General features: G+C 43.5%; 1 protein-coding gene across 1 annotated transcript in view; it reads right to left on the reverse strand.

The window, feature by feature from the left end:
* Positions 1 to 4,317: 4,317 nt before the first annotated feature.
* Positions 4,318 to 22,121, reverse strand: part of FSHR (follicle stimulating hormone receptor) — a 162,691-nt gene continuing 144,887 nt past the window's right edge. Inside the window, exons 9-10 of the mRNA XM_062208834.1 lie at positions 10,383 to 10,568; positions 4,318 to 5,563 (exon numbers count right to left, since the gene is read on the reverse strand). Of these exons, the coding sequence (XP_062064818.1) occupies positions 4,318 to 5,563; positions 10,383 to 10,568 (1,432 nt within the window). The remainder of the gene's footprint in view (positions 5,564 to 10,382; positions 10,569 to 22,121) is intronic.

Raw genomic sequence — 22,121 nt, forward strand, 5'->3', positions numbered from 1 at the left:
GGGGGCTTCTTCCCTTTGGAAATTGTGAGTCACAGAATGAAAGGCTTCTCTTTTTTTCAGATAAAGATATTGTTTTTAATGATTTGATATTGATATAGTATTGCTTTAAATAAAAATGACACAAATCCTTTTGTGCCTTCTGAGGCATCATTTTTAAGCCACAGGCCAGCATTTCCTATTTAAGGAATAATTTAAACAAAAATGTGTACTTCTCCCCAGGGGCAGCCCATTCTTGGTTCTTGAAAGACCTCTTTATTTTTGGATTTGATTTTGACTGCGTGTGGCATCTGGCATTTCTATAGCATCCTCACTGCCAATAGGAAATATGTGGCAGAGCATTCCAAGGGTTGCAGGGAAAATGGATGGAAAGGTCCTGGGTCCTTGGGATCACTGAGCTTTCATTCCAAGCCTGGGGCATCTTATGTAACTGGCCTTGTTATTTAATCTATTTGTAGTTGGCCTTTCTGCTTATCGTAGCTGAAAGTATTTTGATGAGAACCAGCAAGCACAACTTCATGGTCAGGCTTTACTTTGTGTTAACTTTTATTTGATCTGTTTAGTGGACTAAATTATATTTTAAACAAACAAAATTATATTTTAAACAATGTCCCTTACAATTCAGAAGCTGAAAGTTCATTCCTTGCTTCTTTCTTAATAAACTTTCCTAATCAAGTAAAACCAAATGAACCCAAGGCCTGTGGCCATCAGTTTCAACAACCTTTTCCTGGTTTTCTGATGAGTGCCATGTGATGCTGGCCTGAATGAGGTGGTGGTGCCTTTGTTCTGAGAGCAGTAGTATCTTGGTGATGCAAGTGCAGAGGGGTATTTTCTTTGCCTTTCTCCCCTTTCCACTTATCCCTCCCAGAGACAAGGATAAAAAGTGTTCCCCATTTCAATACAAGGAGTTCTGTAGTGAAACAGCACTCACCAGTGCTGTCTGCTGTCCCTCAATTACTGCTTCTGTGTGTGGCAAGATAAAAATAGTTTCTCACTCTGTGTGCCCAGTTCATCTCTTCACTGCACCCACTCAAAGTTTCTGGATTTACCCGTTCAATCTCTGATCTCTCTTCTAAGAGGAGGATCCTACCTTGTCCATATGCTTCTTGAGATTTGTTTTTTTTTAAAGATATATTTATTTGTTTTAAAGGGAGAGAGAGAGAGAGAGAGAGAGAGAGAGAGAGACAGAGAGAAGTCTATCAAGCTGTTTCACTCCCCAAATGTCCAGGAACCCAGAATTCCATCTGGATCTCTCATAAGTGTGTCAGGGGTCCAAGTACTTGGGCCATCATTTTCTGCAGTTCCAGGTGCATTAGCAGGGAGCTGGATTGGAAGTGGAGCAGCCACTTTGTGGCTGTATGGGATGATGGCTTTGTAAGTGAAGGCTTAATCCACTGCACAACAATACTGGCCCCTGCTTCTTGGAATTTAGGAAGGAGTATTTGGATGGAAGGAAGAAGGGAGGAAGGCAATATGAGAGTCTGACTAGGATGGAGCTGAGGGGATTTGTGATGGGTGAAAACATGAGGGAAATACAAAGGAGAAGGCCTAGGGTGAAGTCAGGTATAGGAGCAAAACATGTGGGCTGGCATTTACCCAGTTTGCACTTGGTCAGCCAAATGGAATGTTCCCAGCCAGTCAGTATTTGAACTATACCACTTGTTAATATTTTACATATTAGCCCTGGAGGTATAGGTACTTTAGGAAGTCTCTAGATTCTATTAGTCCTGTTGATGACATCAGAGACTTGAAATAAAAGCCAAATTTGTATTATTTTGTGCTTTAAGCTTATTTTCATGTGTATGTATGTGTGTGTGTTTCCATTAGGCCACCACTTGAGGCCCAGCTTTAGAGGTGGGGGAAGAGGGATTGACTGGGTTCCAAAGGTTCTGTTCCAATGAAGGAAATATAGCAAGGGGTCATTTTAGTTGAGACTTGTCTAAAGGGTTTAGAAAAACTGAATTTAGCTACTCATAAATATGTTTTCTTATTTAGGATAAGTCTCATCTCTTACAAGGAAGTGTCGTAGTGAAAGGGTGATGGAAGGGGGAGTGCCTTCTGAGCTTCCCTAGGGATGTATTCATCTCTGAACATATATGGCTCTTGGAGCCACAATCTCTTAAACCGGTGTGTCATTAGCAGCTCTGTTGGGAAATAATTGCTACTCTATCATATTTATAATTTAGCTGCTACTTACTTTTGGGTCCAAATTCAGAAAATTACCCCTGGCCACAAACAAGAATGACGGCAGATGGAGCTGGGACAGCTCAGCAGTGCAGCAAACTGATATGTGGGGGTTGTAGAGGAAAATATGAAATGCAAGGTCTTTGTTCCACAGAGCTGTAGATCAGTGCTTTCCAAGAGAAAAGTAATGCACACCACAAATGCAAGCCATATGGATAATTTAAAATTTTCTAATAGTCATATTAAAAAATGTAAGAAGAAATAGGGGAAACAAAATTTTAAATGTCTTCCATTTATCTCAATATATCCAAAATGGTACATAATGTTCTTACCTGTAATCAATATAAAAATTATTGCGCAATTGTTTATTCTTCTTTCCCCTTTGTACAAGTGCTTGGAATCTAGTATGTATATATGTAGCATGAATCACAGTTCAGGCTAGCCTCACTTCAAATGCTCAGCAGCCATATGTGGCTGGTGGCTGCAGTCCTAGATAGAAAAATTCAGTACCATTTGCAAGGAAAATTATTGTATATTATTTAATTTTTCCCTTGATGCTTGCAAAATGTTGAGATGTAGCAGAGATGAGGACTTCCTTGTTCATACATTTGGGATCACATTTTGGAGTTGTTTTCTAAAGGGTAAGAGGAGGAGGATTGGCTTCAGTGTTGAAAGAGGATGCTTTGAGAGAAGATGCAGAGTTCTGTGGACGGGCCAAGGCACGGTGCTTGATGAAATTTATGGTTGAGATTTTGATCCAATTATCCAGATGGGGTCGTTTATGAAAATGGATGTGAGTAGTGTGCTTATTTATCAGGAGTGAAGTGTTGTAGTGGAATGAAATCTAGACTGAGGGTCAGGAGAGCTGGGCACTAGTCCAGGCACTTGATCTTGGAGGAGAGAAATAAACTAACTTTAACAAGCTGGCTACAGTGTGTGGTACCTTACAATCATTTCACTATCTACTGACACAAAACGCCCAAAAGTTAGGTATATAATAAACTTTAGTGCAAAGAGGAAGAAGCTGAGTCTTGTGCTAAACTTGAGTTGTGGCTTATCCTGGAATCTGAATAAAAATCTCAGCTCTGTCTGATTCCAAAGCTTCAGTGTCCTTAATGCTGTAATCTGTATGTGTGCCATACATTAGGGGTATTTTCTCCTCGTTAGGGTTCAACCAGGGAAGCAGAACCAATCATAAATGTGTGTGTGTGTGTGTGTGTAGATGGTAAATATTTGCTACAGGGAATTGGCTATGCAATTAGGGAGATTGTTTAAACCAACTCTGTAAGGATGTTGTCTCCGCAGCTGCTGCTGAAGCTTGACACCCTCAAGGCAGGGGTCATGAAGGGAAGATCACATACATGCTGGAAGCAGCAAGCTACAGCCTAATGAGGACATTCTGAGCTCTGTTCCTTATTCCCTCTGGCTGTGCCGAAGAAAGTATCCTGTGAGAGTAGCAAGAAGTAGCCCAAGTGTGAATGCAGCTGTGGCTTTGCAGCAAGCAGTTCAATCGGCGAGGGCAACAAAGTGTGTTGGGCTATAAAATGGCAGCGACTTCCCTCAGTCTCTCCTATTTTCCCAAGAATCTTCCCTGTGGCACACACTAATTGGAAAGATGAGAAAAGGAATTCTGGGAAATGTAGTTTGGCCTATCCTGATTAATACAGTACAAGTCCATCTCATGGGTGCTCAAGAAAAACTTGTTGAATGAATGAATGTGTGAATACTGTGGTGCTTCTCTTGAAAGTTATCTGGAAGTCAGAAAACCTTATCCTTGCACTGCCTCTTAGGAGCCAAGTGATTTGGAACCAGTTACTTAGTTTTTTGATTCTTAGTTTTTTTTTATTTGCAAAACTCTAGGAATAATTTTTGCCTCCTATTTAAAAGGACTTTTAGAGGGATTCTTCAAGCTAATCTAAACAAAAACACTTTAAAACAAATGTGATTTAGTGTTGTATTATTTTAATTATTACTGTTAATAATTCTCATGTGTTACATTAAATTAACAACTCTGACCAATTCACCTTACTGGTAGGCTGGGAAGATTAAATTAAATGAAAGATGTAGAAGCTCTCTGTCAGATATCTTGCAGTAAATTCTTCAAAGGCAATACTTAATTATCATTCAGGAACATTTTCACATTGTGTTTGAGTTCTTGGCTAAATGGCTTAAAGGTACAAGTATGTAACTAGAGCTATTGGTGACTCTCGGAGCTGGAGAGCAGTGGCCATTCCTTGGCTGGGAGTTGTGGACAGTGGATGAGAATTCTGTCCTATAAATTTGGGCTTGCATTTCACAGCAGCCAAACTTGCTCAGCAGAATGAAGAAATCCCTTCGAAAAGTCTTGGTAAAGATGGCATAGAGGAAGGGGTTGGCACAGGAATTGATGGGGTAGAACAGGACCAGGAGGATCTTTGCCTTGGACACAGTGATGAGGGGCACCTTGAGCGAGGCTGAAATGGCAAAGAAAGAGATTGGTGCCATGCAGAGGAAGTCAGTGAAGATGAGTGTGGCCATGCGCTTGGCGATTTTGGTGTCACTGGAGGAGGACATGATGTTAGGGTTCCTCACTGTGAGGTAGATGTGAGTATAGCAGCCACAGATGACCACAAAAGCCAGAACATTGAGCACAAGGAGGAACATGACATAGAGCTGTGACAGAGGGCTGTCAATATCCATGGGCAGGCAGATGCTCACCTTCATGTAGCTACTGATGCCGAAGATGGGAAAGAGGGCAGCAGCAAAAGAGAAGATCCAGCCCATCACCATGACGCTGGCAGCATGGCGGAGCTGCACCTTGCAGTTCAGCTGCATGGCATGGGTGATGGTATGCCACCTTTCCAGGGTGATGGCTGTCAGAGTGTAGACTGAGAGTTCACTGGCAAAGACAGTGAAGAAGCCAGCAATATCACAGCCAGCTCCAGTTTGCCAGTCAATGGCATAGTTGTGGTATTGGCTTTTGGTGTGAATATCAACGGACGCTATGAGCAACAGGTAAATTCCAATGCAGAGATCGGCAAAGGCCAGGTTGCACATAAGGAACCGGGGGACGGTGAGTTTGTACTGGCTGGTAAGCAGGATCATCAGCACTACGATATTCCCAGTGATGGCTAAAATGCTAATAAACCATATCAAGACTCTGAGGGTGTTGTACCCCATGATATCTTCACATGGGTTGAACGCATCTGGCTTAGGGGAGCAGGTCACATCAACCATTTCATTGCATAAGTCATAGTCAAATTCACCATACATCATGTCAAATCCTCTGCCATAACTGGACTCATCATCTTCTGCCAAAGAGATTCTCTGACCCCTAGCCTGAGTTATGTCCTCAACTTCTTGCCCTAAAATAGATTTGTTGCAAATTGGATGCAGTTCAGAGCTAGAAAAATACAAAAGGAAGAGAATCAACATCTGGACCCAGAATGGCAAGTGCGTAACTGTTTTTTCATCTGAAAATGATGGTTTTTTTTCCCGAGATTTTATTTATCTTTTTCTTACATCTTGTCTGCCCTTGAAGCTGAGCCCAGTGGTTAATGCTGCTTACTGTAAATGAGCAGAACAACTTGTATATGTATTCCTAGAGTTGGAGGGCCCACTGGGGAAACCATCTGGCCACAACCTGAATGTGGGAAGGAAGGCGCCTGGGACTAGCTCAGCCTTGCTGTTAAGTGCAAATAATTTACAGACCTGGTATCAGCTACACCCTTTGTCTCTACCCTCCTCCCTGTCTCCATTTAGCTGTCTCTTAATATGCCTGAATAGTACACAGCCCTATTCCTGTACTGTATGCTCCAGTCACTGGAAGATCTAAACAATTCTCTGACTCCAATGAGGGCTAGTTTATGTCTTTATTTACAGAAATTAAAGGGTCAGAGTCTATAATCAGTTCCTAGCCAGACCCATCCCTTGGCTCTTTGGTACTTAGGCAACTAAGATGCAGCTGATTTTTCAGAAATGTTACCAGGGTCTTGTTCTGTATTGTCTCACTCCCCAGAGGCCACAATAGACCCCAGGCATGTGTTTGTCCTAAAGGTGAGTCTGGTTCTTTCAAATTGAACAGTTCCCTAGTGGGTGACCAACAGAACAAATGCAGGTGACAAAGGAGCCTAATTTATTCCAAGACTATAGCTCATCCCCTGGGAGTTTAGCTCTTCCTGGGCTCACTTTCATGTCTTTGTTTTCTCTTTAAACTGAAATATACAAGAGACCTGTCAACTGGATAGAGGTACTTGCAGACGGATTTGAGTGAAATCCAGATGATAAGCATTCAACCCGTGAATATACCCATAAATATTCCACCCTGGAATATTCTACATACTCTGCATGTAGAGATGCAGAGGGTAAGTACTTCTGATTTGAAGCAAAGGCTTAAAAATAGAAAAGTTTTACACCAGGACTCTTGGATTGAAGCAAGTCACACACATCCCTACCTCTCTGTGCCTCCCTAAGGGGCTAGTTCACAGCAATGCTTAGTGACTGTCTTTTTCTCAAACCTTAACATAATCTCAAGTGTCAGTGGGGAAGTGAGTATTAAAACCCTGAAAAACTCTCACAAGGAGACAGATGACTGAGGACATGGAGGAGGGAAAGGTTCTATTTGGTACTAACGGATGAATGCTCGCTACATGTCCAAAATCTATTAACTGAACTTTCACTTCTGACTTTGATGAGAAGGGCTGTGAGGTAGAGCTCTCTTCTCCCTTCTCTCACCTCTGAGAAGTGCACTGCATTGCCAAGAAGTCATTTTCTCTTGGGTCAAGGCATAATTTATCTATTTATTTTTCATTAAGAATGTATCATCTTTTGTTTTAGAGGCTGAAATAAAAACACTAACCCTTTGTAATGGGCTTCTCAAATCAGGCAAGGGTTGCTCTAAGGAAGCTAAATGGTTAATGCACTTGTATTTGGCATTGAATGGACTCCAAAAGTACTTTGGTTTAGTTGGTGATCTTGCAATAAAAGTGAAGCTACCTTGAAGATAGTCACAGAAAGGACAAGAGCCATTCTGTGGTCCTGAGTCTCGTGCCCAATGACTAAATCCTGTCATGAAATTAACTGCAGCTTGATTCTAGGAACAAAAAGAAAGAAACCTGCTACTTGCTGATTGTGGTTTGGTTCATTGGAATGAGATCTGACTTAATCATCTAGGGACATAGTCTGAGTATTGCTGCTTCTCGTTTCTGAAGAGAAGTGACCCATTGATACTGGATGGGAGGAAGATCCACTGTGTATGTTTCTGATATAAGAAACAAGAGTGGAAACTGAGGGAAATGAAGACTCACCCCTGCAGTACCCTGGCACACCCTAAATATCATAAAGAGTTGCAACTTCCATTTTGGGTCAGTTTAAAAAGTGGTACTCCTGGACCCCAGTTAATCTATAAACCATAAACAGGTGCTTAGCGGGAAGCAAGGTAGAGGGTCCAAGAGTCTAAGCTTTGGAGACAGGCAGAATGGAGGGTTTGTGTTTGGGTTTGGTTAGTGTTGGTCAAGTTATTCAGTTTCTCACACTGAGCCATGGTTTCTACCTCTGTGAGAAGGGCATAATATTAATAAAGATAATGATATTAGCATTGTGAAAAGAGATAAAGATGCAAAGTTTTACTGTGCCTGGCAGTGAGTAGGCAGAAAATGTCAGTAATATGAAGATGATGGTGGGTACATTACTGAGTTCTTGTTGGAGCCCAGTTCTTGTGTGGGTTCTTACACTGTATGCCCTAGTGCATGAATTTAATATAGTTGTGAAGAAATGGCCTAAATGCCAGAAAAATAAGCATAAAAATCCACAAGGTGAGTGCAGAATGATGACAAAGCAATATCTGGCTCAATGACAATGAAGGGTTGTGGTTGAAATGGCCTTTTGCCAAGAGTTTAGGAGAGCCATTGGCTAAAACCTCACAGTCACAAGGGCCCAATATTTACACTTTTGGTGTTATTTTCAAATGTGGATTGGGAGAACAATGTCACTATATGATTTTTTTTTTTTTTGACAGGCAGAGTGGATAGTGAGAGAGAGAGACAGAGAGAAAGGTCTTCCTTTTTGCCATTGGTTCACCCTCCAATGGCCGCTGCGGCCGGTGCATCTCGCTGATCCGAAGCCAGGAGCCAGGTGCTTCTCCTGGTCTCCCATGCGGGTGCAGGGCCCAAGGACTTGGGCCATCCTCCACTGCCTTCCTGGGCCATAGCAGAGAGCTGGCCTGGAAGAGGGGCAACTGGGATAGAATCCGGCGCCCCAACTGGGACTAGAACCCGGTATGCCGGCGCCGCAAGGTGGAGGATAGCCTGTTAAGCCACGCGCCGGCCACAATGTCACTATATGATTTTTAACTCAAGTTCCATTACCAAACCACCCCACCTGTAATAAACAGGGAAGTGACACTGTGTTAGGAATAAAGCACGAGATTATCTTCTGAGCAGCATAATTATTTTGCATTGTGTTCATCTGTAGAATTTGTTATGTGTAAAAATCCAACAGTTGGATTTTTGTTACCCCAGTTTAACCTGTCCTGGAAGGGGCATGAGCATTCTCCTTGCTATACCCCAGTGTGCCCTGAAGGTCAGTTACATGAGGAACCCAGAGCAGTGAGAGCTGGGAGGTCTGGAGGGATCAGAAAAGGCTTCATGTCATGGGACAACGTAATCTAACCTGGGGATGTCAGTCTGGAAGCGCCACACCACCAGGAGGTGGTAAAACCACAGGAGTCTCCGTAACATGGTGAGATAACACATTCCTGTAACGTGTTGCAGCTGGGCCAAACAGCATGCCATGGGCTACTCTTGCTGTGCTCGTAACTCCTTCACGATTTCTTCTGAGGGATATTCAATTCCAGGGACTGGTGGTGAATTGGTATTTTTCTCGCCCTGGCTAGACTTATTCTTGTCTGGAATATGAAAGGCAAGGCTTCTGCCTCAGCCCAGGCTCTTAAGAATTCTAGTTGTCAGGAAGGAAATTCTCTAGCCCTTGAGCTAATCCACGAGGAGGGCCCGATTCTAGATATTTTCCCATCAATGTAAGCTAATTCTGAAGAGTGGTTCTTTTACTGAAAATCCTTCAGATGGGTGACTGTAGACTCCTAGGTCTTCTAAAACATTTGAGAACGCATACTATTTCAGTGCTGGCTTTGTTTTGTTTTGCTTTTGAGCAAAGTGTATGTTCACATGGACAGATCAGTATACAAGGATTCTCCAAAAAGTTTATGGAAAAGTGGAATTTAAAAGTTTACCATTGAGCAAAAATGTGTTTCAAATCCATGCATTGCTTTCTCATGATACATATTTTCCATTAACATTTTGAATACCCCCCTCACATGTTAGAAATTAAATAATAGAAGAGACTATGTTTAGCAGTGACATAATATCACAGGGAAGCTATGTTTGGACTAGGTTACTGTGCAAAAGTAATGGAAAGCCATCTACTTGATGGCAACTATATGGGGTAGGTTGTATCTGTGAGTCTAAGGGAAAGTGAGAGCTTTGAGAATGCCTGATAGTATGTTCCTACCTCCAATGGATCCTTTAATGTCTAGTCCAAGTGCAGTCTCCAAGGCCGCTCCTTGTCCACTCTGTCCAGATTCTATGATTAACTCAACCTTTTGGCCAATTACCCACTGGGGCTTGGCCCTCCTTAGAATATCCTCTTTAAATCTGTGCCTGCTCAAATTGGCCTTCCTTGGAAGCTGAAGGGAAGAGAGGTCTCAATCTTCATCCTCCCTCTGAGGTCCCTAAAGGTGGATTAGGGCGGTCTAGAGTAGTTGGGGAGTGTTGGTGACGTGCACCTCAGTGTCTGCTGTGGTATTTATGCTTCCTCGCCAAGCTTGGCTTTGAGGGTAAGAGACTGAGGCTTTTATGGGGTGCAGATTTGGGGACTTGAAGAATAAATCCATATGGGCACAAAAGGAAACGAGTTCTAAGCACCAGGTATGAGTCAGGCACTATGCTTGGTGTTTTTCATGTTTTCTCACTAAATTTTTGGTTGATATTTCAGCACGTGGGTATCCCTCTCCTGTGAGCTTATTTTCCAAAAGTCCAACCATTGCTTACCTTCCACAAATCTGAGTCTTCCATCTAGAATATACCTATGGGCTTCAGCCAGGGAGATCTCTGCTCTTGGGTTCTCTGCACGTCACATAGGTAGAGGCTGTAGACAACACTGGGGAGGTGCCATAGGAAAACTCAAGGGATGACCCCAGGAAGACTCACGTTTTCCGTCTCCAGTTTGCAAAGGCACAGCAATGGCTTGGGTAGGTGAGACTGGCCTCTGTGAGGGCGATGAACTTTTCCAGATTAGGAAGCTTTTTTAAGTTGTATGTTGACCTGGCCCTCAGCTTCTTAAGATTTTCTAAGCCACCACTAGGCAGGGAGTGGATCTTTGTTCTTGAAACATCTCTATGAGGAGAAAAGGTAAACATAATGTAATTACTATAGGCCTAAAATTTTCTACTCTCAGTAGTAGGCAAAATAGCAGACATTGTAGTGATATTGTTATGTGGGTGAGGTAGAAGACTCCAATTTACCCAACATACCTCATTCAGTTGCATCAATATTCAGCTCATAGGGCATTTGGTTTCCATGGGAGCCCTGGACCCGGTTTTCCTTGTAAGAGGAGTTAGGTAATGGGCCAGCCTGATGCCTGGCTATATTTGCCTCCTGACTGATTTTGTTCTTCACTGTTGTTGGTGTGTAGATTTCGCCACCTCCTCGTCTAGTCTATTTGTGCTCCCGAATTTGCACAGGACTGAAAGGTTGAGACCATCTGCACCTACCACAAAAGTAGCCATAACAATATTTCTGGTGTTCTGGGTGGAATCTGTGGCCAAGTTTCAGAAAAGAGTGGGAGGGTTGCACTTCATAAGAGGAAGGCAGAGCCTGGGAGGCAGTAGAGGCAGCCCCAGCACGAAGTTCACATAGCTTGCAGAAAGGCAGTTGATGTCTGTGGCAGGCTTTCTGGCAGATGTAGCCTACCCTGCTGCATATTAGATCTGTGTCCTTGGTCATGCTGTGTCACTTTGCTGGCTGTTCAATGAAACATAAAAATCATATCTACCTCAGAGTGTTGTGAAAAGCAAGTGAGTTCAAGACCTTCCTGATCAGCAGACAGCTCAGAGAAACAGATCAATCAATCAATTGATCAATCAATTGATCGATAGATAGGGGTTGGTGTGCAGGCAGGGGCTGTTCTTGCCCATTCTAGACTTGTAGGACAGGCTATGCCTGTAGAACCAGAAGAGGTCTAATGGGAGCCAACACATAGGCAGTTTAATTGGGTGCTTTCCCTGGAGGGCTCTGTGTCTCATTCTATTTGGCAGCGACATCAGTGATGTGGATGCTTTCCTGGCAACACCACTAGTCACGGCAAAGCTCCAAATGAGCACCAGCTGGTGAAAAGTGAGTTTTAAAATGCACCAGTTTGCACCTGTTGGGAACAGGATTTGGCCATGATGGAGGTGGTGGCAAATGATCACCAGCATCCGTTCATTTAAACACCCTTAGTGATCTCTGAATGTTCTTGAGAAAGAAGAATCTTTTCACATTGGCATTCCCTATAAGTCAAGTCAGTAAGCCTTCAGAGAAATGAAGTTTGGAGGTGTGAATACATACTTGCTAATCCATATGTGCTTGCAGTCAGGTGAACTTCATAGTGTCAAGGCCTCTTGCCGTGTGTCATTCTCTTACTCAAAAATTTATAATGGCTTCCTATTGTACCATGGAACACACCCCTAACTGCTGCTCTGTTTGTCACTTTCATTTCCTGTTTCCTGTACTTGTTACTATTTCCTCAGGTGGGCCTAGGCTTAATCCAGGAGCCCAGAACTCAACCATGGACCCAACTACTTGTGTTATCATCTGCTGCCTCCTAGGGTTCACACTAACAGGGAAATGGAATCAGGAGCAGAGCTGGGACTCAAACCCAGACACCCAGAGTTGGGATGTGGATATCCCTAGAGGCATCTTCACTGCTGAGCCAACAGCACACCCCACTTTGAGCTTTTTTGATTTCTCAGTTATGTTACATAGATAAACACCATTCTTTCTCCATTCTTTCTGAGCTGCTCTCTTTTTTGACATCTGTTTGATTTATTTTGATCTGTCCTTTGAATTCTTTTTGAATTTTTTTTCCTATTTCTCCTTTACATTTTAGCACTTTTATAAACTTAGGCCCCTTCTGATTATAAATAACCTCTTCGGGTGATCTTTCCCACTTGCCTACTTTCGTATACTGAGCATATGCTGTCGGCCTCTGATATATATCAGTTCAGATCTATCCCTGAACCCTAGGCTCAGATAATCTGTTGTCCATTGGACTTGTAAATATCTTTCTTGTAAATATTCATCTTCTGTTTTCTCCATCTCAGTGGATGACTCATCCATTTCCCCCTGTTCAAACAGAAATCTGGGAGCCATCATTGGCTTCTTCCTCTCTCTCACTTGGACACCAATTACTTTTTTTTTTTTTTTTTTTGGACAGGCAGAGTGGACAGTGAGAGAGAGAGAGACAGAGAGAAAGGTCTTCCTTTGTCATCGGTTCACCCTCCAGTGGCCCTGCACCCAGCGTGCTGCGGCCGGCACACTGCGCCGATCCGAAGCCAGGAGCCAGGTGCTCCTCCTGGTCTCCCATGTGGGTGCAGGGCCCAAGCACTTGGGCCATCCTCCACTGCACTCCCGGGCCACAGCAGAGAGCTGGACTGGTGAAGAGCAACCGGGACAGAATCTGGCGCCCCGACCTGGACTAGAACCTGGTGTGAGGCGCTGCAGGTGGAGGATTAGCCTAGTGAGTCGCGGCACAGCCGAACACCAATTTCTTATCATCTTAAACTTACCTTTCTGGGGCCAGTGCTGTGGTGCAGTTGGTTAACGCCCTGGCCTAAAGCACCGGCATCCCATATGGACGCTGGTTTGAGACCTGGCTGCTCCACTTCCAATCCAGCTCACTGCTGTGGCCTGGGAAAGCAGTAAAAGATGGCCCAAGTCCTTGGGCCCCTGCATCTGTGTGGGAGACCTGGAGGAAGCTCCTGGCTCCTGGCTTTGGATTGGCGCAGCTCCGGCCATTGCGGCCATCTGGGGAGTGAACCGTCTGATGGAAGACCTCTCTCTCTCTCTCTCTGCCTCTCCTCTCAGTAACTCTGACTTCCAAATGAATAAATAAATCTTTTTAAAAAAAAAACCCTACATTTGTTTTATTGCCTTTTTTGAAATAAAATATTTATTCATTTCAAAGGCAGAGTTAACAGAGAGAGGAGTAGATGGAGTTTGGGAGAGTGAGAGAAAGAGAGAGAAAAGGATATCTTCCATCTACTGGTTCACTCCCCAAATGGCTACAACAGCCAGGACTTAGCCAGGCCTAAGCCAGGAGTCAGGAGCTTCTTCCAGATCTCCAATGTGTTTGCAGGGGCCCAAGCACTTGGTCCATCTTTCACTGCTTTCCCAGGTGTATTAGTAGGGGGTTGGATTGGAAGTGGAGTAGCCGGGACTCAAATAGGCACACGTATGGAATGCCAGCATCACAGACGGCAGCTTAACCCAATATACCATGGTGCCAGCCCCTCAAGCCTACCTTTCAAATCTGTTTCAAATCACTCTACCCCTTTCTTTCTTCTTTCCTTCTTCTCTATGGTGATGGTCTAAGTTACCATCTCCCCTGCCTGTGCAAATGCCTAGTCTCATAACTGTTCATTCCATGACCATCTGTTTCTCTCTTCATTGCAATCATTACACAGAAAAATGCCAATAAGATTGTGACTTCTTACTTAAAACCCTTCAACTTTTCTCTTACTGTTCTAAGAATAGAGGATAAGTCATTGGATACAGCATGTGTATCATTTGCTTGGTTTCTTGTATCCTTCTGTATGTCCTGTTCTGTATTTGCAGGAGGGAATACCCTCACAAGTTCCGTTTCCCAGTTAGCACTTTCTCCATCAGATTACAGTTGTGTTCATTCCATAACACTGGTGGGTGATTAGAGGGTAGGAAAAAGTTAAGGCTTTTCTCATCCCTCCTCTGTTTCAGGCAACAGTTGAAATTCCTCTGTGACTCCAGAAATTCACATTTTCAGAACTAATGATTTTCTCTATAAAAACACCCCTACATCTATCTATATCTATAAATCAATGATCCATCCACCCATCCATCTACCTACCCATCCATTCATCATCTCTCTGTGTATATTACACTTAGTTTCCTCCTTGTTAGATACCAGTTATATCAGATTTCTTCATACTATTATTGAAGTCTTTCATATACATACTTTCTTCTTCTTTTTTGATGTATTACTATTGAGAGAAGTTCATTAAAATCTCCAGCTGTAATTATGGATTTATATACTTCTAATTTTGTCATTTTCTGACATTATATATTTTATGACTCTTTTGAACTTCATAAACTTTGGAATTTTTATATATTCCTGGTGGTTTTTTAATAAAAGTATTTGTCTCCTAACTCTTTGGAAGTTCCTTCTTATTTATTTGTCCTTTCTGACTTCCTGTTAGAATCTGGGCTCACTGCCTATATTTCTTTTCTCTATCTTACTTCTGTAAGTAAGTTCACCTAGTCTTATGACTTCAAATTTGCTGTATACACTGGTGACTCTGATATTTTTATTTATGATTGCTTCTTTTTCTTGAACTCCAGACTCTTACATTCAACTGCTTTTTTATAATCTTCACTTAGCTGTCTATTAGGTCAAGCTTTGGATATTAGAAATTGAACTCCTGTTCTTCACTAAAAACTGTTGCACCTGCAGTTTTTCTGGTTGCCCATGACAAAACTTGGAAATCATCCCTGACTCCTTTCTTTTTCTCATACACCATATCCAACCTCTTAATAAAACTTCTTGGTTTTATGTACCACATATATCTGGAAGCTACTTCTCGCAACATTCAAAGCTGTCACCACAAGGTGAAAGTTCTAGTGTACCAAGGTATATTTTCTAGTTCCCTCCTTTGTATTATAATTCTTCAGATCTGGGGTCCTTGCAGATAACTGTCCCTTGTCCCCAGAATGAGTCTTCACTGTATGTTTTGAGGTTTTCCAGCTGTGCTGGGTCTCTACTTACACTTCCTGTTGTTCCAGAGCTCCCTAATGCTCTTCCCTGCTGCGGGAGCTCTTTCTGCTCTCTCTCTGTGCAGTCAATCAGACGAGATCTGCTATTTACACTTGCTCTGTGACCAAGTTCTCATTTCATCTGACATTTGGGATCCTCTTTTGTGCTCAAAGATAGAAAGGAGCAAAGGCTGAGACCCAACTTCCCATTTTGCCTACAACAGTTTAAGGATCCATCTAAGAAGTGACACAAAAGCATTTAAAAATCCATCAGGAGTAATTTAAACCAAGGAAATGCTTATCTGTCATGAACATTTTTTTATATTGTTCAAAACAAGCAAAATGAACTTTTTTCTTAATCATTTCCTCCTTGAGTTTAGAACGCTTAAAAAATCATGTTAACTTAATATTTCTAAAGAGAAATGAATTCTTATATCCCATGGAATATTATCCTATTATCTCATACATTCTGGTGTAGACAAAATAAAACTACAAATTCTTTTTTTTTTTTTTTTTTTTTTTAGTTTTTGACAGGCAGAGTGGACAGTGAGAGAGAGAGACAGAGAGAAAGGTCTTCCTTTTGCCGTTGGTTCACCCTCCAATGGCCGCCGCGGTAGCGCGCTGCGGCCGGCGCACCGCGCTGTTCCGATGGCAGGAGCCAGTTGCTTATCCTGGTCTCCCATGGGGTGCAGAGCCCAAACACTTGGGCCATCCTCCACTGCACTCCCTAGCCACAGCAGAGAGCTGGCCTGGAAGAGGGGCAACCGGGACAGGATCGGTGCCCCGACCGGGACTAGAACCCGGTGTGCCGGCGCCGCAAGGCGGAGGATTAGCCTGTTGAGCCACGGCGCCGGCCAAAACTACAAATTCTTTGGCTGTCTTGCCAACAAAGGTCTATTTGTGCTCCCCTGGAATCCAGGCTGAACTGTGATGGTGTTAGATAAAAAAGTTTGATGGGAGTGCTACTATTCAAATTCTGGACCCCATCTTTATGAACACTGACAGTATCTGCATTGGTCTTGTAGAGTCCTGAGCACCTGTGAAAGAACTCTGAATATCTCCAAGTTTCCCTACTGATAAGGGTCTATACCACATGGGGAGCTACTAGAGGATGAGGAGCTGTGTAGACAGAGGGAGAGAACACACACACACACACACACTCCAACACACATACCCACACACACCAACACAAACACATTTCAGCCAGGCTGTGAGAGTGAATGGGACAGCATGGCAGTAGATCCTTCATACCAGCTACCTGAGCTGACACATTAATCAGAGATGAACCACCCAGATTTCTGACATACAGAATTACAAGCAAAATGGAATGATTGTTTCTAAGCCACTAAATTTTAATGCTGCAATAAAAAACCAAAACAGACTCCACTGAGGTCTCTGTGACTTCACCATCTCCATCATTTTTAGCAGATGCAGAGTTATTTTTTCTTTGAAAGCCAATAAGAGTGCAATAACATTATATTCTGTATACTTTCTGCATCTCTTACAGCTTACTATTTTTGCTTTATGTACTGGCTATTTGTGTTTGCATTTTATCTCTCCTTGTGGGTAGAATGTTGTAGCGTTCACTGTAGTGCCTTTCATGTAGCAAGCACCAGAAAATGCTTGCTTTGTTATATAAGCTATACTGGGCAGTGACAATGCAGAAGGGGTAGAAAAGGGACAGGTAGATTACCCAGCTGAATGTGTTGTCCCTTGACTTCCAGCAATTACAAATAACCTTACACCTCGTGTCTTCTCTTCTATGGTTTTGTGTTGTTTAACTTTTCATGTTTGTCTCCTAAACCAGATTTTGGTTGCTTTCAGAACAGAGATTATTAAGACACTTCTATGTTCTGCATTGTGTCTGGCACAGGGAAGTACTCATGAAATCTCGTCATAGATAATTGTGTGATTAGCAGATATGTCTCAGCGTTATAATAAAAATGAGAGGCTGGAGTCATTCTTCCAGGAGAGCTTATTCTAAAGGGAGTGGAGTACAAGGCACACTAAGAGAACATTTGGATTTAAAGTGAGTTCGGCAAAATGGTGCTTTTGCAAGAGGCGTCAACAGCTGTGTGATCATATCAAAGTTACTGAGGAAGGGAGCAAAGTTTACAGAAAGATGGACAGGCACAGAATCCTGTGTTGGGCAGATTGACTTGAGTGCAATCCAAGGTGTAGACGTTAGATTGAGGAGCCTCCATGGGACACTGCCTTGCCTTTGTGTCTGCTTAGTGTTCTGGAGTTAGCATGTTATTTTAGATTCCTCCTTATCACAGCATGACATGTGTATGTTACTGCCCATTTGCATGAGGTGGTTTTACTGCTGTGATATAGGGCATTTGTCAGTGTCCTGGAATCTAGATCTCTTGGTGGGGGATGTTGAAGAAGGGAGCAACTGGTAGGAGAGAGATTCAGATTCACTGAAAGTTTAGTAAAGCAAATACTTTAGTAAAAGTGATTCTTGGATGATAGGGAAATACATGGACATCTTTATAGAGCTGTTTACTTAAAATTTTACTGGGTATTTTCTAGAGTGACCAAATAGGGAACCTGTCAAGACTTCTAAATTCTGGATTGATGAAAAATTGCTTCACTGTCCACAAATTAAGGAAAATCCATAGAAATCTGTACCAGCAAAGATATAGATAACTAGATCTTGTCTGGTGTGGCTTGAGACTTAGCGGCACTGAGATTACTGTGCTAATGTGCCAATTTTGCTCACTGTTCTATGTACACCACATACATACACACCCACACAAACACACCCACACAAGTGTGCATGCACAAATAGTTTATTTCCTGGCTACTGTCTTTCCACTTGGCCTTGAAGTTTGATATTTGATTTAACTCCTTTAAGTAAATATTCTCCATTCTTAGAATGCAGATATCCTTGGAGGCAATAACAACAAAAGTCATGATCGGTCATTCATATCTTCCTAGGAACAGATTATTATTATTATTTTTTATTTTTGACAGGCAGAGTGGACAGTGAGAGAGAGAGAGAGACAGAGAGAAAGGTCTTCCTTTGCCGTTGGTTCACCCTCCAATGGCCGCCGCGGTAGCGCGCTGCGGCCGGCGCACCACGCTGTTCCGATGGCAGGAGCCAGGTGCTTATCCTGGTCTCCCATGGGGTGCAGGGCCCAAGCACTTGGGCCATCCTCCACTGCACTCCCTGGCCACAGCAGAGAGCTGGCCTGGAAGAGGGGCAACCGGGACAGAATCCGGCGCCCCGACCGGGACTAGAACCCGGAGTGCCGGCGCCGCAAGGCGGAGGATTAGCCTGTTGAGCCACGGTGCCGGCCAGGAACAGATTATTATGACTGTTATGGTTACTAACAGATGTCAATTTGGCTGGCTTAAGGGATACTCAGCAAGTAAATCATTATTTCTGGTTATCTGTGAGGGTGTTTCCAGAAGAGACTGGCATTTGAATCAGTGGACTAAATAATTAAGATCTGCCCTCACCCATTGAGGCTGGCACCATCCAATTGGCTGAGGGCCTGGGTAGAACAACAAGGCAGAGGAGAGTTGAATTTGCTCTCTTTCCTGGAGCAGGGACACCCTTCTTCTCCTTCCAAGTACTACAGCCTTTGGACTCAGGGGCTTGCACCGGTGGCAACCTGGTTTCTCAGTCTTTTATCTCAGACTGAAAGTTACAGCAGAGGTTTCCCTAGTTTTGAGGCCTTTGGACTTCGCTGAGCCAAGCTACCAGCTTTCCTGGTTCTCCTGGTCGCAGGTGAACTATCAAGAGCTCTCCCAGTCTCCATATTCACAGGAGCCAATTTCCCTAATACATGCATATATATCTATGTGTGTGTGTATATACATATATGCATACATATACACACATGCATATAAATATGTGTGTGTATATATATATATATTTTTTTTTCCACATAGCTGTATCCTATCAGTTCTGTTTCTCTGTGAAGGTTGACAAAGACAATGACTATTGGTTAGAGCCACGCTGGGAGAGGGGCCCAGAACACAAAGCATGGCACAATGAGGGTTGTTCTGAAGAGTATTATTCTGGGCAGCCATATTTTGGGGGAACAAAGGAGCCATGTGTTGGGTTTAGATCTTGGAACTTTGCCAGCCAGGTAGTAGAGTTTAGAATGTACGTGGCAGGAGAATGACTTAGTGAAATCTATTTTTTCTGGTAAGAATAGTCTTGAGAATATTGAGACTAGCATACAGGAGACACACAGTAAATTCCTGTGAAATGGATCCTAAGGAGAACAGAGTGAAGGGAGGACAGGGATGAATGGCTGATGCATAAATTCAGGGCTAGGATGATAGAGCCTTTCTCTCCCACCCGGCCACTTTACCTGCTAACAGTCACCGTGCCAGGCGGTGACAAGGATTTATTATTAGCCATCTGCTCTACTGCTATAGCCTTCTGTGAAAATTTCCACAGTTCTTATTGTACTGAGAAGTAGGAACGTTTATTTCTCTCTCAGATACTTTGGGGCACGTACTGTTTTGCTTTTACCTCTCTCTGTTTTACACAATTAAATTTATACCATGTAAGACTGGCTGTCCTCAGTGGATGTGTCAGAATATTTCCTTTATTCCTACCGTTGATCCTGGAACTGATGGGCTGGACAAGGTGGGGGAAGGAGTTGTGGGCTGGTGTTTATAATCCTTCTCTTATGCTGGTCTGGTCTAATGACTGTGGTCTTTCTTTTTTAAAATACCACTTTGGTTAACATTTCAACACATGTTCTGTTCTGGCAGTGAGTGGTTTGGAGATCTTAAAGCTTGAAAAATGCCAACAGAGGCACCCTGGGATGACGGCTGGCACTGAAGAGATTTAGTGATCCTAAATTGTTTCAGCATTGTTAGATTCTTGATTTTCAGACAGAGAATAGTTAGGGAGACAGCAGTCAGTAATATGACACTGAGTCAGGAGAGGCAGGAGTTAAATAGAATTCTGTGCCCCATTTAATACAGTGTGTTATAGCCACTGCCACAAATTTGATTTGAACAATTTCTATTTTTCCCAGCAAAGATGTTATTACAGGTCAATCATTTCCATAAGTGAGAGCACATTTCTGGTGTACACTACACTGACAGATGGCTAGAAGACCTCTCTCTCATGATCCCAGGCGGGATAAAAAGGCAATTTACTATCTATAGGACTGTGGGTACACTGGTAATGGCAGAGAATCATTCTTATACAAATAACTCAGTGTTTGAATCTGAACTATCAAATGAATCTGAGCTATAGCCAAATCAATTTGATAAACCATCAGAATATGATTGTACTGGCTCCAGCCTGCAAAGGCAACGCATTAAATTTTCCCCACAGGAAACTATTTCCCAAGGAAACAAAAATTGCTCAGTCGCTTAAAAAAAGAAAAAGCTTGAGTGAATTCGGGCTATCAGGTGAAAACTTAGATGGCTGCTGATGTTCAAGGTCAAGACTCATGAGGGCGAAATGAGGATGCTGGGCTGCTCCTCTCAGACTCTGTGGAGCTTGTCTGCACACCCCTGCCTCGCTCCATGTCGGCTGCTTTTGCGCTGCTGTGGCCTGCCCTTGCACCCCCACCCCGTGTTCAGAAGCTCCCTGTTCTTGCTTCACTCAACTAGAAATTTTGCCTTGCGGAAAGGAGCTGTTAGCAGCTGGGGTGAGCTTCGTGCAGCTTCCTCTGAATCCCTTACATGTATCTGCTGGGGACCAAGGACTGAGCCTGTCGCACAGGAGGAGTCACCACAGTTAACTTGTGGAGGGAATGTTTTGCAGATTGGGCAAGGCTTCCCAGTTCTCAGTGTTGGTTCCTGGGCAGTTGATTCTCAGGGTGTTCTTGTATGTGCAGCATCAGCTCCACGGACGGGAAGTTGGTAAAGATGCAAATCCTTACAGCCCTACCCTGACCTCCTGAATTAACAGCTGTCAGGGTGGGGACTAACAATCGGATGTTGTACAAGCCCCCTCCAGGTGAGCTTGAGGCCCAATCGGGCTCAGAGCCTCTGCTCTGGGACAGTTGAGGACCACTTGCTGCTGAGGTGGCACGGAGCCATGTTCCACTCTGGAAATTGCCTCAGCGATTTACCCAAGATTTGGGACAACCTACTCCCAGTGACTGCTGCTGTTGAGGCCTGGCCCCTTGCCCTAATTCAGTACAACACAGAAGGCCCATCGTAACTCCAGAGCTTCCTTCCCGTGTGTTCGGCTTCCATGGTGCTAACACATCACAGCTCAGCTTCTCTCTCGGGCTGATTCTGCATCCATCAAGCATTCCACATACAGCCTGAGAATACTCTGCAGTAAAACTGCTGAATGCAGCCAGCCACATCAGTGTCGTCTTTCAGTGAGGAGGAGGGTACTCTGGCTGAAAGCCCATCACTACCCTAGCTTGAGCAGCACCTACTGTGTCTGGCAGTCTGCACACACTCCATCTCTCACCCATGAACACACAGCCCCTCGGGTGGGCTGGTCCATTGCACACATTCTCAGGCTGGAGTTAGCTGGGTTGGCACATTGGGTTGCAGAAGTGGGAACTGGGGTAGGCCATTCCTCGGCTGGCATTCCAGGTCATCAGGCAGAGAGGTCTGAAGGACATCTATGGATTAATCTGAAAGCCCCAGAAAGGAGCATGATGTTAAAGTGATCAACTTGCCCCTAAGGGGAGAAGAAACTAGCAATTATAGGCTGGGCTTTCAGCCAGAACCTTGCACATATATCCTCATGCATTGAGATGATAAGATGTGTAATATATTATTACTCTCTACCCTTTTAAGTCATAGGAGGTGCTTCATAATTCCTGTGGATTGTGTGTAAATTTTATTCACTTAATTCTGGACAGATGTTCCTGTGGTAAAAGGGGATAAAACAAAAGGCTTGTAACTTGAAGAGCCTGTAGGAGTGCTTCTGATGGTAACACGCCTCTTCCTGCT

The sequence above is a fragment of the Lepus europaeus genome, chromosome 13 (assembly GCF_033115175.1).
Source record: "Lepus europaeus isolate LE1 chromosome 13, mLepTim1.pri, whole genome shotgun sequence".
In the NCBI taxonomy this organism is placed as follows: Eukaryota; Metazoa; Chordata; class Mammalia; order Lagomorpha; family Leporidae; genus Lepus; species Lepus europaeus.